General features: G+C 43.8%; 1 protein-coding gene across 1 annotated transcript in view; it reads right to left on the bottom strand.

The window, feature by feature from the left end:
• Nucleotides 1–15,345, bottom strand: part of CTDSPL (CTD small phosphatase like) — a 123,621-nt gene that overhangs the window by 14,707 nt on the left and 93,569 nt on the right. Inside the window, 2 exon segments of the mRNA XM_061196494.1 lie at nucleotides 2,729–2,830; nucleotides 9,859–9,891. Of these exon segments, the coding sequence (XP_061052477.1) occupies nucleotides 2,729–2,830; nucleotides 9,859–9,891 (135 nt within the window).

Below are 15,345 nucleotides of genomic sequence, written 5' to 3'. Positions count from 1 at the left end.
CTACTCAGGGGAAAAGAATTTGTCTTGGACCCACAAGTGCAGGCTGCCCCGTGAGGGGCTGCTTGACAGATGTTCAACACATGGACCCCAAGTGGGGCCATCGGATATGGGGGGGTGAAGTCAGAGGCCACAGCCATGACCTTGGGCAGGCTCTTTCCCCTCTGGACCTCGGATTCTCCTCTCTTCCTCAACTAGAGCAATGGATCTGATGAGTGCCCCTACCTCCATCCAGCATGCATCAGTGATTTCAGGCCTTGCCTGGCACCATCTCCTACTGTGGGAGGTGGGGAGAGCCAGCCCACCCCAGACTGTTCTGCTCTATGTAATACAACACGTAGCACACTCACAAACTTCTGCATATTTAAAGTAACTCTGACACTTAATGACACTTAAAATTCAAATAGGATGCTTCGGCAGTCACTATGTTCTCAATGATAGACTCACATACTGTTCTAAATGGAATTCCACAAATCAGGTAGAAATGAACAGGCCCAAGAGAAGCCGGAGACCACAAACCCTTGGGACACGTAGGAGAGAAACAGAGGGAGGGAGAACACGTGTGTGGTGGCCACAGGGCAGGAGTGTGGGGTACGGAGTCTCTGGTCAGAATCTGAACTGGGGTCTCTGCCTTTAAGCCCATTACTGTACACACACATTGTTCTTTGATATGTAAACTGAAAAAAAGGTGGAAAATACTAGATCACAGAACCATTACTAAGCACTCAGCAGAGCACCTGAGGCTTAAGATTATAGTGTCTTCACTGCTTTGGTTGGAAGGCCAAGGATGAGTTCGGTATTTTATAATTTCACAACTAAAATAGAGAATCAGGCTAGAAAACAAAAGACTGAAGGAAGAAACTCTCACAAGGCATTAGATTGTGAAATCATATTCCACAGAGTATAGAACAAGAGAAAACCATTGCCCAGCTCAGAGCAAGCACTGCCCTCCATCTTTTCTTGCATGAGACCGGGCCAAAGTCAGGGCTGTAAACCTGGGTCCTGGCCCTGCGTGCTGTACAGATGTGCAGTTTCAAGGAGAGAGGTTCACAGCTTTCGGATTCTCAAAGGGCTTTGAAATGCCCAGAACCTTAAAAACCATATGATAAAGAATATTCCGCTCGCAAATGTAGGTAGGCCAGGGAGGGAAGAAACGAAGAGATGCTGTTCACATCAGCCTGTCGCATCAACGCCCTCTGAGTAGGCCCTGGAGATACCAGGGGCTGTCAAGGCCTCGCCTTTGGAGGCAGGAACCCTCAGTAACCTCGGGCAGTCTGGCCAGCGATGCCCACACTCCCAGAGCCGCTTGGAATGAAGCTGTCTATGCTGTAATAGCAACTGACCCCTGTCCTAAAGGGCTTTCTTCCGCAGGGACTTGAAAAAGTCTTGAGCATCCTGCCCATGGGGGAGAAAAGGCTTCCAATGCCGTTCAGGGTTGAGTTGGGATATAAGGTCACTGCAGCCCTGGGACCAATCCTGGAAGGGCCCTTGTGGGGCTGGGGAATGAGTGGTACCTACGTGCCCCAGCTGCCAGCCGGGCCATTTCTCACTGCCAGGGCTAAGTGTGGCCCCGCCTCCACTCTCCAAAGGACTCTAGGACAACTGCCTGGCCTTGTCCTGTCAAGGAGGACTCTGTTTAGTGAGAAGCAGGCCCAAGGAGGGATGTTTCTGGCAGAAAGGTCTTCAGGAAAATTTGATGGCTCTCCCACTTCCCATAGAGCCATCAAGGAGTGACTGGCTGGTGTCAGACACACACTCCATCTTAGGTGGTGCTTTCACGTCTCTCAGCAAAGTAAGCAGGGTCACGGGCTGGGAGTAAAAAGAAGAATGTGGTCTAACGGGCCAGCAATAGTAGAGCAGTTCCATCGCCAGAAACACCCAAGGAAAACAGGACAAGGACCCTACACACCTGCTTCTTCTCCCCGACACACCAGTCCCCTATTTCCAAACTTTTTTTTTATCATTTGCTTCTTTTAAACAATTTCAAAAAATGGAAAAACGATTAATTAACTCATTTCCCAAGAGTGTAGCCATAGCTGTTCCTGCATAGAGGCCCTCGGGTAATTTGTAATCTTGGCTGTTGTTCTGGCGGGGAGATGGAGATGGAGAGCGAGCTGAGCTCACTGCAGCCCCGCAGCCATCAGGAGGGAGGTCAGGCAGGTGGATACACATTAAGTCGTGAAGCTTAGGAAAAACTCCAGCAACCTCTTGTCATGAAAACGGTCAAGGTAAATGGCTGAATGTGTTCAGATGCCGTTAACTCTGGAAGTCTTCTTCAGAGTTGGGCATCTTCCAAAACTTGGTCTGGGAAAACTTCCAGGATAGTCGGTTGCTTGACGGTTTTCAACAGTGCCTCCCCTGCCCCTCCCAATACAACTTGCAGCACGTACAGTGCTCCGGTTACCTTGACAAACAGATAGCAGTGTCCTGGGGCACTGATTGCCTTGTGCCACCTGAAAAGTATTTCTGCAGGGGGCAGAGTGTTGGAAAACTCAAATTGCATATGTAAGAATGAAGTCTCAGGGATATTGGCAGCCCCAAACTAATCATGTTAATATTCAGCTACTTGAGTTAATGTTCACCTGAGTTAATAAGCAACTGTTATTGGGATTTCATGAACAGGGAGGTCATACGCCAACAACCACAAGCTTTCATCCTTTTAATTTTCCCTTTTCCAGTACAACTGTGACCAAATCACAAAGATCACTGATTGTTTTTTATGTTGATTTACCTTAAATGAACTGTGCACCAATGTTTCATCTAAATCAATGACCACACATTTCTTTCCATAGTCAAGCACCGTCACCTCTGGAAGGAGATATTTAGCTGGTGGCTAAAGGGGGAAAAAAAATCAATATTATTACCTTTATGTAAAAGACAAACCAAATCCCTTATTATTGTATTACACTATGTCAATGAGGTCAGAAATGAAACCAAACATTTAAATGCCTGGTCAAGCACATCATGGAATTTTATTAAAAACAATAGGAATAAGCAGTTTGCAATTGAAGTTTTACCAAGCAAATACTGTGCCACTGCCTGAACGGCTATTATGAGGGCCTGGGCTTTGGAACCAGACAAACTTGGGTTTGAATATCAGCTCTGTCTGTTCTTTGGCTGTGAGTTGGGATAATAATACCTACCACGAAAGGTTGTTATCAGCTATAATTGCAGTAAAACACCCAGCATTCTGCCTGGCACATATGTGGTGGCTATTGTTATTATTAAAATGGACAACATGAAAATGAATGTTAAATTATAATAGCTACTCTAACCATGCAGCCTATGTTCCGGGGTCATATTTCATCTGAAACTCACTGTGGTATATAAGCATATTTTAGAGCTTTATTGGACCATAGTATTTTTTTTTTAAAGTGACTGAAGCTTTCAAAAAACTTTAAGAGAAACTATAGAACTACCAGCAAAATGCAATCCAAAGTGACCTCCAATAATAGGAAACAGAAATAAAACCGGTCCATGTACAGTGCCCTGTGTTGTACGTGCCCCACTGTGGTGTAATATCGAGAGAAGGTGGCACTTTTATCCCTTGGAGTCTGTCGCTGGAAGTTATACTTTAATCCACATGCTGCGTGTTAACCAGAAAATCCATTTATATGTCTTTGTAGTAGCTGACTTTCATCTTATGATAAAAAAGTCATAAAGAGTTAATAAAATGCTAGATATCTTCAGCCAACCTCATTCTTGATTTAGAGTATTTATTTCTTGGGCCTTCCCTCATTCTAGAAATGATTTGAAGTATTTCAGTTTACTTTGTGGCATATTCAGTATCCAATGTTAACTAGCTAATTTTCTGTCCTGGAGGAAGGTCAAGCTCTGTTCCATATTTAATGCAAAACAAAACACAAGAAAATATCTGTCCCTAACCACTGAAGAATGGACAATTTAGCTTATCAAATAAAACAAGAAAAAATGAAATCAAGAAGTATTCCCTTTTAAATGGCTATTTCTCTCTCTCTTTTTTTTTTTTTTTTGGTTTCAGTTGAACTTTAGTCAGGGAATTCATGTTAATTTTGGACTTGAGCTGGTTCAATAGTGAATGTAAAGCAGGCGGTCAACAGGGTAGGTAAATTTGCAAGTGCTATGATCATCTTGGCTGGAGGGATTGTCGGGGCGGAGTAGGATGAAGCAATGTGTGGAGACATGAGCATTTCTAATTCCTGGGGGGCTCTCTCTAGTAAGCGTGGGTGTTTCATCCTCTCCAACATCATCCAGCAGAAAAAGCCCTTATGGCCTCCCAACTCCCTTGGCTCTAATGAATGTTCACCAAGCAGTATCCCTGAGAATGTGGCACCGGGAAAGACGTGCCTTAGACTTGGAGCGTGGGACCCAGTGTCCTGGAAAGGACTATGTCCTTCATTACAAATCAGCAAGCAGGCAGGTTTTATTAAAAAAATTAAAATAAACTTGCAAGAAGAAGTTCAAAAGAGGTTTAAAAAGGCAGGGCGTGATGAGCTCAATAAATGAACGTAATAGAGAGGATTGGGGTTATTTCTGTTGTGTGAGCCATAGCAGAAAGCATGCTTTTGACTAGAATAAAATTTTTTTTAATTTTCTATTATACAATTATGTAATAAAACACATTCTCATTGTAAAGAATATAGACATATAAAACACAAGTATTCCCTCTTCCATGCTCACCCCCCCAATTCCTTTCCCCAGGTGCCCCCCCCTTTTTAGTTTGGTGTGTATCTGTCTAGCCCTTTTTCTATGCGTTTATAGACTAAAACAGCATTTTAACTTTAAGTAATTGCTAGTCTGGAAAATAAGGATCTAGAACTTCTATCCCTAGCATATTTGAAAACATCAAAGCTCTGCCAAAAGTGGCTCAGTTATTTTCCAAACCAGAGAATGAAAATTACTTTCTTCGCAGGTTTAACCCACACTTTACAAGCATTCTCTGAGTTAACAGTAAGGAAAAAGCCTCCCCGCACTATTTTAAGAGAGAAAAGAGCGAGCGGGGTGACAGGCAAGCTATTGATTTAGCATTTCTGCTGCAGAGAACAAGGCCAGGCTGGGGCAACACGCTGCAGGGGGCGGTCCATTAACCCTTAGCCCGGTTCCTAAATGCACGCGGCTTCCCTGAGAGCTTGGCTTTAGATTAATGCAAATTCCTCAGACCAGTGGTAAGAATTCTTCTGGACAGCTGTGTCCTTGGAACATGCAAGGATACTAGATAATTGCGATAGTGTTTTGTGACTTCAATTGATCTGCTCAGGTGATGCTTGAATCATTAACTAAAAAATGTCCTGATGCAAATTTTCTCTCAGGTCATCATAAAGCTGAAGAACAGGAGAAACACCAGTTATATCAAAAAGAGCCTTTTCTAAACACAATGACTTGCTCCCAAGCACAGGCGGGCACTGCCAGGGGGGTGGGGTGGGAGTAAGAAAGCATGGGGGGAGGAGGAGGCTTGAGAAGGGCATTCATGCCATTGCTCTTTCTGGGAGTGGATGTGAAAGTTCCTGTCCTTGGCTGTGAACGGGCAGCCAGGAATAGTTAATCTAAGGTATCCACCCCATAACACACCCTCGCAAATCTTACAGAAGCGGCGCCTCTTCTTGGTATGCTGGATGGTTGTCTGTGCACTGGAGTTCTCAGGCTCCAGGTCTGCACACTGCCCACCCCCCCTCCCCTCGCGCCTCCTAAGCTCAGGGCAGAACTCTCAGGGCTGCTGCAGGAGGGGCAAAGGAGACTGGACACCAGCTCTAACTAGAGGAGTTGCTCTGCTTATATGATCTTCATAAGGTTTGGTGGAAAAAAGTATACTACTGTTTACTAAAAGGCTTAGGCCGACAGCATAGAAACGTAACTGTTAGAAAACAAATTTCTCCTCTCCACTTTCAGCAATTTCATGGCTCAGCTGCACTGTCAACCCCGAGCTGGAAGCACCAGGGACGTACGTGATTCCAGAGAGCATGTGGGAACGGTAGGGGTCTGGTCCTCACTGGGGCCAAAGTACCTGAGTGTTCACCTTCAGAGTCACCACCAAACTTCACGGTTTCCAAGCCTGTCCCTCTGCATTTTTCCTTACCCTTCAACACCTGACTTTTACTGGACAGAACATGAGGCTTCCGATAAGAGGTACAGAGGGCCCCGAACCCCAGCTCCCAGCTGGGAGACAAATGTTACTAAGTGAAACGTTTAAGATCAAGTCCAGATAAAGACGTCATTTCTAATAGGTGTACAAAAGATGGGTTACTCAATAAATGATGCTGAGGCAACTGACGTGCCACCTGGAAAAGCAAATAAAGCTGGACTGAGACTTCACGCTCTACACCAACATAATCCAGATGGATCAAAGATTTAAGTGTAATGATGAAACTGTTAAAATACGAGGAGACAAGTGGGTCATAGTCATAGAGTGGGGAGAGCTTTCTAAGCATGACATAAAGTTCAGGAGCCATAATAGATAAGATGAACACATTTCCCTATATAAAATTACACTCCTGTGTGGCCAAATGATTATAAACAGGCCAAAAAATATATCATAAATTTGGGGGAGAGTGCTAATTTCCTTGAAATTTAAAAAGATAATAATACAAAATCTAGAAGAAATGAACAGGTAAGAAGAAATACATATGGACAATAAACTTGTGAAAAGATGTTCATACTCATTCATGAAGAAATGCAAATCAAAGCAATAAATCTTTACTTTCAGGTTAGCAAAGATCAAAGTATTTGCTAATTACCATTTTTGAAAAGGGAATGGGCTCTTGCTGGGAATGTAAATTAGGTTTTCGGAGGGTAATTTGCCTTTAATCTACCAGAAATATAAAGTATACCCTTTGACCTAGCATTTCCACAACTAGGAACTGATCACCCAGATAGACAAACACACAAGCACAAGAATATTTGTAATAGCACAAAAGTGGACACAACGTAAATGCCATCAACTACATGTAAAACAATGAGGCAGCTCGCTATGTACTAATATCTGGAAAGATGTTCAAGGTACCCTGATAAAAGCAAAAAGCAATTCGCAACACTCTCATTTGTTTAAATATGCCTGTGTTGATTTAGAAAATTTCTGCAAGGATATACAACAAATGTTAGAAGGCTATTCTAGGGAGTGGGATCAAGTTGGGAGATTTTTTTTTTTCTATTTTAATCTTGCAGTATTTTTTTAAACCATGAGTTTGAATAATGAAAAAATGTGAATAATGAAAAAAATGAGCTTAGTGTAAAAAAAAAAAATCAAAAGATGGAGGCTGCACATATAAACAGCAGCATGAGAATAAAAAATGGAGGGCTCACAAGGTGAGCAGCAAGCGATGGGAACTCCAGCCGGATCTCCTCTGGGCACCCACAGGCTTAGGGGCACCTTTCGTCTTCTGGGCCTGGAAAAAGCTTTCAGCGGGTGAGGGGACTTGGTTTGGAGGCTCAGCACAAGCCTGGATTTCCGGTCCTGTGTGGTAGCCCTCCAAGCTCTCAGGCACTAACCAGGTCCCCCGTGGTCCAGAAAAGGCAGGGTTACCATTTACGTGAGCTGCAGTCTCGACAGGTAGGTGCAGATTTTGCAGGGGACCCCAAGGCTCGAGTCCTGGGGCAGAGCTGGTCTCCAGATGGACTTGGGTTTAGTGCTGCATGCTAAGCAGGCAGTGGAGATCACACGGTACCCATTGGTGGAACTGCTTTTCTGGAAGTGCTTATTCAAAGATGCAAGTTACTTTAGCTAGGCTTTGCTTTCTTGTAAGATATTTCAGATTCATAAGGCCTGACCCAGTGTCTCATATGTAGGAAGCAGTCTGCGGTTTACTGACCTAACACTGGGCTAAATTACACAAAGCATCTTTTTCCTCTTGGCTATTTTTTTTTAAATTAATTAATTTATTTATTTTTGGCTGTGTTGGGTCTTCGTTTCGTGCGAGGGCTTTCTCTAGTTGCGGCAAGCGGGGGCCACTCTTCATCGCCGTGCAGGGGCCACTCTTCATCACGGTGCGCGGGCCTTTCACTATCGCGGCCTCTCCTGTTGCGGAGCACAGGCTCCAGATGCGCAGGCTCAGCAGTTGTGGCTCACGGGCCTAGTTGCTCCGCGGCATGTGGGATCTTCCCAGACCAGGGCTCGAACCTGGGTCCCCTGCATTGGCAGGGAGATTCTCAACCACTGCGCCACCAGGGAAGCCCCCCCGGGAAGCCCCCCCCTCTTGGCTATTTTATTCTGGGACTCTAGAAAGAGATTTGTGAAGAAAGGGTCATTTTTCTCTACTGTGGGTGCCCAGTAGAGCGTTTACTCTGACAAATGCTTTGATTCAGCACTTAACTTTATAGGTAGCTGTGAATTAACTTTGAGGAAAAAAAACAGTGCTATCGGAGTCTCAGAGGTAGGGGGAGAGATGCCACCTGTTGAATGTAGACACCTTTGCAGGAAAAATATACGAAACTACTTTGTATAAAGATTAAAAAGAGGCCTCTGGTATCAATCCCATTGGGTATCCTACTCAAACACTGGATAAGAAGTCGTGCTGACTGGTCCATCTTTTTGATCAAAGTCAGTTCCCAACAAAGCCCAACCCCCAGGCACGTTAGCAGAGTCAGAATCACTCCACAAACCCTTGCAACTTGTTAATCAATGGAGAGTTAAAGTTGTGAAAATAAGTGAAATTAACAAAAATATTTTGGGCAATTTATAGGTGACATGCATCGCCAAATTTGAAGTCAAACTGTACTAATGAAATCCATCATTTCTTTCAATATAAGATTGCTGTGTCTCTTGGATGTTCCCAGAAAATATGTGAAAAAGTCCAAGTAAAGATAGATGATTAGATTTGAATCAGACAATCTGAATCAGAGAATCTTTATGGATTAAACTATCAATTTCTGGGAATTCCCTGGCGGACCAGTGGTCAGGACTCCGCTCTTTCACTATCGAGGGCCCGGGTTCAATCCCTGGTCAGGGAACTAAGATCCCACAAGCCACGTGCGGTGTGGCCAAAAAAAAAAAAAAAAGAAAAATCAATTTCTGGACAACTTTTAAAAACCTAAATCCTTCTCTAAGGACACAGGACTGTTTGAGAGATCCTGTTTGATACAGACATCTCAACTGCAAGTTTCTTTTGGGAGTCAGTCATTGGTCTGCTTCTTGCTTGCTGACTGGCCTCAGGCCACACGGCTCGGCTGGCAGAGAAGAAGAAAGAAAAGGAGCGGTGGGGAGAGCAGCTGTCTGAGGGGTGGCCGGTCCAGGCCTGTGCTGGGGCAGACACTGGTGCAGCTAGTATCCCAAATTCCAGGACTGAAAACAGAAGTTGGTGGCCCAAGAGAGTGCTTGGCTGGGGCAAAGTTGCAGTACAGCCAGCCTGTGGGATTTGGGGGGCAGAGGGCAGGGTGGTGGTGATGGTAGGGTGATTCTGCAAGTTCAGGGAATATGATTTAGGAGATTTTTCTGATCAGAGCCACGGCCAAGCTACCGACACTGCTGAACAGTCAGGGATGGTCTGCTCCCCTGGGATGGGGGTCTGGTGAACCTAGTCCCACTGGGACAGAACCTGTTGCAAAGAACCCTGTTGGGGCAAAAGTATGTTCTTGCAGTCTATGGAGTGGGGGAGTGCTGCCTCGGCTTACTAAGAGACGTGGAGGCCCTTTGCAGAGAGAAAGGTGAGAATTTGGTTAATAGATGCTGGTTGCCTTGCTGTTCCTAAGAAAGGAAACTCGTACAGAACTTCCTGCTCTCGGTTTAAAATGTAGTTTCACTTTTTTTTTTTTTTTTTCCAACAGACCAGAGCTGTTAATACCACACGATAAAAACGCAGTATAAGCAAGAACATTAAATAATCTTTTATATTAGTAAGCCGAAAGCTACAAGATTCTATAACTGTTTAAGTAAAATTGGATAAATATACATACACTTGGTATGGGAATGATCTGCCTCTGGTCACCCTGAGGAGAAAGAAAAAAAAAAATCACTGTCAGGTTCAAAGAGAAGTAGATCATATTCTCAAAAGAAACTTCAAAGCACTCTTGAGTACAGTGGCCATATGATTGCCTGTTCTCTGTACCTTGGTGGGATTTGATGAACAGGAGGAACTCAAAGATATTCCACAGTTAGGGCACTGGGCTCCACTCTGCCTCCCAGACACCGCCTCCCCTGAGAAACGAGGCCAGGTTCCCGAAGCTCATAAATGATCTTGTTTATTTAAATAGTGCCTCCTTTACTCCCAGGAATTTAATCCTTAAATGAAAAGTAAAAATGAAAACCCCTAGTTTACTTTGATCCATGAATCTCTCTAATAACTGGCTTGTTTCTTCTTTTAAGTAAGTTTTCCCCCTAAAAGACTAAAGCTTTAAGTCAATACAATATACAGGGCAAGGAGGACAGTTTCAGCAGATTATAAGGAACCCACTTCTGGTCCTCTTCTAGGGGAGGACTGGGCAGAGGGGACAGGCAAGGTGTAAGGAGTTCCCTCCAAGGCCACAGGCATGGGACAGCTTTCCCGTTAAGGGGAACAGAACCTGTATTCATAGGGAGTGCTTAGAAAATTCAGGCCCCAAGGAAGGGCCTCAACCATTCCTCAGCTGGAATGCCAGCCGTTCCAAACCTGGTTGATGGAAACACTTCATTTTAGCATCCTCAAGAAAAGCTAATACAAGAACAAGTTTATCTCCATTGAGAATTTCCGGTTTCTGTGTTTCTTCTTCTTTTTCAGCTGGTGGGATGGGAGGCAACGAATCGCAGCATCACGGTCCCTGACAAAGAGATGCACTGTTTCACGGTCGGTCTCCCACATCGAAGGATTTGTGAAAGTGTACCCACCTTTATTGAGGGGGTCACTGGTGCCAGGGGTCTCATAGGAAGGAGTCAGTCCTGATTGTCAACAGTGGCAGGTGGCTGGTACCTTTCTGAGCTCTGCTCTGCCTCTAAGAACCAATTCGCAACTTCTTGATTATCTCTAGCCCCTAGTCATCACCTCTGCAGTGTGGCAGCAACTGGTGTTTCATCCTGAGATACTCTTGATGGCTCTTTCCTTCCTCAGGACACTTGGGGCTTGTCTTAAGGATTCTAAACTGCCTTCTGCCATCATTCAAGGCAGAGCCGTGCTGTTCTCCAACATAACGGCGCAATCAAATCAAATCTAGGTTTTCAAGAGCTTATGCGGAGACGTTCATTTCAGAAGCTCTTAAATAATATTGTTCCCAACATCTGGAGCTTGGTGGGGGAGATTTTAACCAGAAGCTCACAAGCCCATTGGGTCCCTGTGGAACAGGGCTCTCGACCCCGCACTACTGATGCTCGGAGTCTGATGACTCTTTGCTGTGGGGGGCAGTCTCGTGCACTGTAGTGTCCTCAGCAGCATCCCTGGCCTCCACCCACCAGATGCCAGTAGAAGCCCCAGTAGCATCAATAAAATGGCTAGAACTATCATACAACCCAGCAATCCCACTACGGGGCATATACCCTGAGAAAACCGTAATTCAAAAAGAGTCATGTAGCAAAATGTTCATTGCAGCTCTATTTACAATAGCCAGGACATGGAAGCAACCTAAATGTCCATTGACAGATGAATGGATAAAGAAGATGGGGCACGTATATACAATGGAATATTACTCAGCCATAAAAAGAAATGAAATTGAGTTATCTGTAGTGAGGTGGATGGACCTAGAGTCTGTCATACAGAGTAAAGTAAGTCAGAAAGAGAAAAACAAATACCGTATGCTAACACATATATATGGAATCAAAAAGGAAAAAAATGGTCATGAAGAACCTAGGGGCAAGACGGGAATAAAGACACAGACCTACTTGAGAATGGACTTGAGGACACGGGGAGGGGGAAGGGTAAGCTGGGACGAAGTGAGAGAGTGGCATGGACATATATACACTACCAAATGTAAAATAGATAGCTAGTGGGAAGCAGTCGCATAGCACAGGGAGATCAGCTCGGTGCTTTGTGACCAGCTAGAGGGGTGGGATAGGGAGGGTGGGAGGGAGGGAGACACAAGAGGGAAGAGATATGGGGATATATGTATATGTATAACTGATTCACTTTGTTATAAAGCAGAAACTAACACACCATTGTAAAGCAATTATACTCCAATAAAAATGTTTAAAAAAAAAATGGCTCCAGACACAGCCAAATGTTCGCTAGGGGGCAAAGTCATCTCCATTTGAGAACCAATGCGCTAGTGGGAAATGGCAAACAGCCCTAACACACAGGTGTACCTTCAGACCAGGTGAGCACATCAGTGAGGTGAGAGATAACACCACCAAACGGTTATTTGGGAAGGGCTTGACAAAACACAGACCACAACCAAAGGTGCCACCCTAGACAAGTATGTGGGCTTGAAAATTACCCTAGAGGTTTATGTGTGTGTGTACATGGGATACGCATGTATGAGTGAGCGTCCAGCAATGGCTTTCACTCTGTCCTTGCACTTAGAAGTCCTCCATGGCCTCTGCCATTGGGGCCTTCTGAGTGCTGACTCCTCCTAGCCTCCAGCCAGGGACTGCAGACACTTTTATTTTGGGCAACTTGTCTCCAGTCCAGGCTGTAACTGTGACGGTCACAGTGGTAGCCACCCCAGGCCACTGCTCTGAAGCTTTTCTCCAGGACAGTGAATATGCAGGGTGGATGGAACCATCTGTTGCATTCTGTCCACAGCCTTCCCTCCTCCTCTGGCAGGCTGAGCTCCAAGAGGCTGGGAGAGCCCAGGAGGCAGCAGTAGAGACATGCCTGGAATCGACTTCCACATCTACTGAGCCTGGGCTTTAAGTTCCAGGTGTCCTGAGCAGGTGAGTGCAAAGGGCAGAGTCGCCCCACTTTGACACAGGCTCTTTCTACAAGGTCTGGTCTCACACACTGAAGGGTCACGGATTATGCAAACTATGCACTACTCAGAGTTAACTTAATTCTTTAAAAAGCCACTCTGACAAGTGTTAACCAAAGGACGTTTCCATGAGTGAACACTAGGTCCAGGTAAGCCCAGCTCTGCCAGAGGAGCTCCCTTTAAAGGACTTTATTCTCTGGTAGATATGGCTAAGGGCTCCAGAAAACCTTCCAGGGCTGCACCATCATCTTCTCAAGTCATTCATCTAGGCAGGTACTAGATAAAAATAACTTTTACTATGACAGCAGTGATTCTTCACTTTTTTAATCCTTTACAGGCCTAGGGTACAAACTATGTTCCTTTCACTAATGGGGGCTCTCCTCAGCAATGATTTTCAAATTGGGGAAATTGAGAGTTTGAGGGGAGATATCAGAATTCGGGGCTGTGATAGGGTTTACAGTGAAATCTCATCATACAAATTCCACTTATGTTTTTCTACACCAATGTACAGTACAGCTTAATATCTCTTAAGTCTAGGTATCTTTCATTATATTAATATTTTTCCAAAAATTTCTCAGCTGTTCTTTTTTTTAAAATTTATTTATTTTATTTATTTATTTTTGGCTGCCTTGGGTCTTCGTGGCTGGGCATGGGCTTTCTCTAGTTGCGGCGAGTAGGCGTTACTCTTCATTGCGGTGCGCGGGCTTCTCATTGCGGTGACTTCTCTTGTTGCAGAGCACGGGCTCTAGGTGCGCGGGCTCAGTAGCTGTGGCTCGTGGGCTCTAGAGCGCAGGCTCAGTAGTTGTGGCACACAGGCTCAGTTGTTCTGAGGCATGTGGGATCTTCCTGGACCAGGGCTCGAACCCGTGTCCCCTGCATTGGCAGGTGGATTCTTAACCACTGCACCACCAGGGAAGCCCTCTCAGCTGTTCTTAGACATTTTTTTTCTTCTGTATAAATTTTAATTCTTCCTATTCAGAAACACAACACACTTCTCAAGAAATAAGAGCCACCACATCAAAACCTTTTAGTGATTCTCATTTTTTGGTAGTATTTTGGGATTTCACTGTAAATAATCATGCCATCTGCAAATAAAACTGGTTTTCTATCTTTTCCATATTTATATCAATTGTTTCATTTTCTTATCTTATTACATTAGCCAGAATTTCCAATGATTTTCCTATGTTGTTTGCTGTTTATTTTTAGAAGACAGCTTTATATCATGTTTAAATGATATCCTTCTATGTATTTGGCTGTACTGTTGATTGGTATGTAAAGGTTTATGGCTACTGTACACTGCATGTATTAGTTCTTTTATCATAAAATGTCTCTCTTTCTCTTGTTTAATGTTTTTGGCCTTGAATTCTGTTTTGTCTGATACTAATATCGCCCCTTTTGCTTTCTGTTTATTTGATCTGCTTTGTACATTTTGCCCATCTCTTTATTTTCTACCTTTTTTTGGTATCACTGTATGTTAGATGCTGGGTCAAAAGCTATTAGCTGCATACTGTAACAGTCATTAGCACTGTTTACCAAATAATTCCAGTTTTCTTTCTGGGCACATGGTAGGATTACACTTCCACACTCCTTGAAGTTAGGTGTAATCATGTGAATTGCTTTGGCCAATAAAATGTAGGTTGAAATAAGTCTTGTTACCTCTGAGTGAAAATTTTAAGAGCCAGTGTGATTTACCACATTCCCCTTCTGCTGACCTGACAATCATGGAAGCAAAGAGATGGGCCCTCCTTAGTCTGGTCCATGAATGAGGATAAGATAGAGTTATCTAATAGAATAACAGTAGCTATTAGTCACATGTAGCTGTTGAGCACATGAAATGTGGCTAGTCCAAATTTAAGATGTGCTGTAAGTATAAAATACGCATCAGATTTTGAAGAATTAGTAAGATAAAAGAATGTAAATTTTATCTCATTGATAATTTTTTCTATTGATTACATGTTGAAATAACATTTTGGACATATTGGGTTAAATAAAAATCTATTATTAAAATCAATTTCAGGAATTCCCTGGCAGTCCAGTGGTTAGGACTCTGTGCTTTCACTGCCGAGGGCCTGGGTTCGATCCCTGGTTGGGGAACTGGGATCTCACAAGCTGTATGGTATGGCCAAAAAAATAAAAAATAAAAATAAAATAAAAAAAATCAATCTCAAGTTTTAAAAAATATTTTAAAAAATGAGGCTGCTAGAAAAAGTTAAATTACACATGTGGCTCACACTATATTTCTATTGGACATTGCCACATAACAGATGGCCCAGCCAACCCATGATAAACATGTAGCATGAATGAAAAATTAACTTTCATTATGTTAAGCCTCTGAGGATTTGGAGTTGTTACTGCAGCATAACTGAACTCACAGTAACCCTAAATCTACTCAGTAGTGATTCCTCTTTTCTCCTCTGTGAAAAGAGGTCTGATTTTGTTGAGAGCAGGAATCTGCAGGTATATATCCTTCCCCCTTCAGGCCTCTCTTGCTGCTGGAGGGCAGCCAGGTGACAAAGTTCTGGCCAATAAGACATAAGCAGAAGTCTCCTGGGACTTTCTGTGAAAGCATTT

The sequence above is a fragment of the Eubalaena glacialis genome, chromosome 7, assembly GCF_028564815.1.
Source record: "Eubalaena glacialis isolate mEubGla1 chromosome 7, mEubGla1.1.hap2.+ XY, whole genome shotgun sequence".
Lineage (NCBI taxonomy): Eukaryota > Metazoa > Chordata > Mammalia > Artiodactyla > Balaenidae > Eubalaena > Eubalaena glacialis.
Note: the sequence above shows the minus strand (reverse complement) of the source record. Positions and strands in the feature narration are given on the sequence as shown.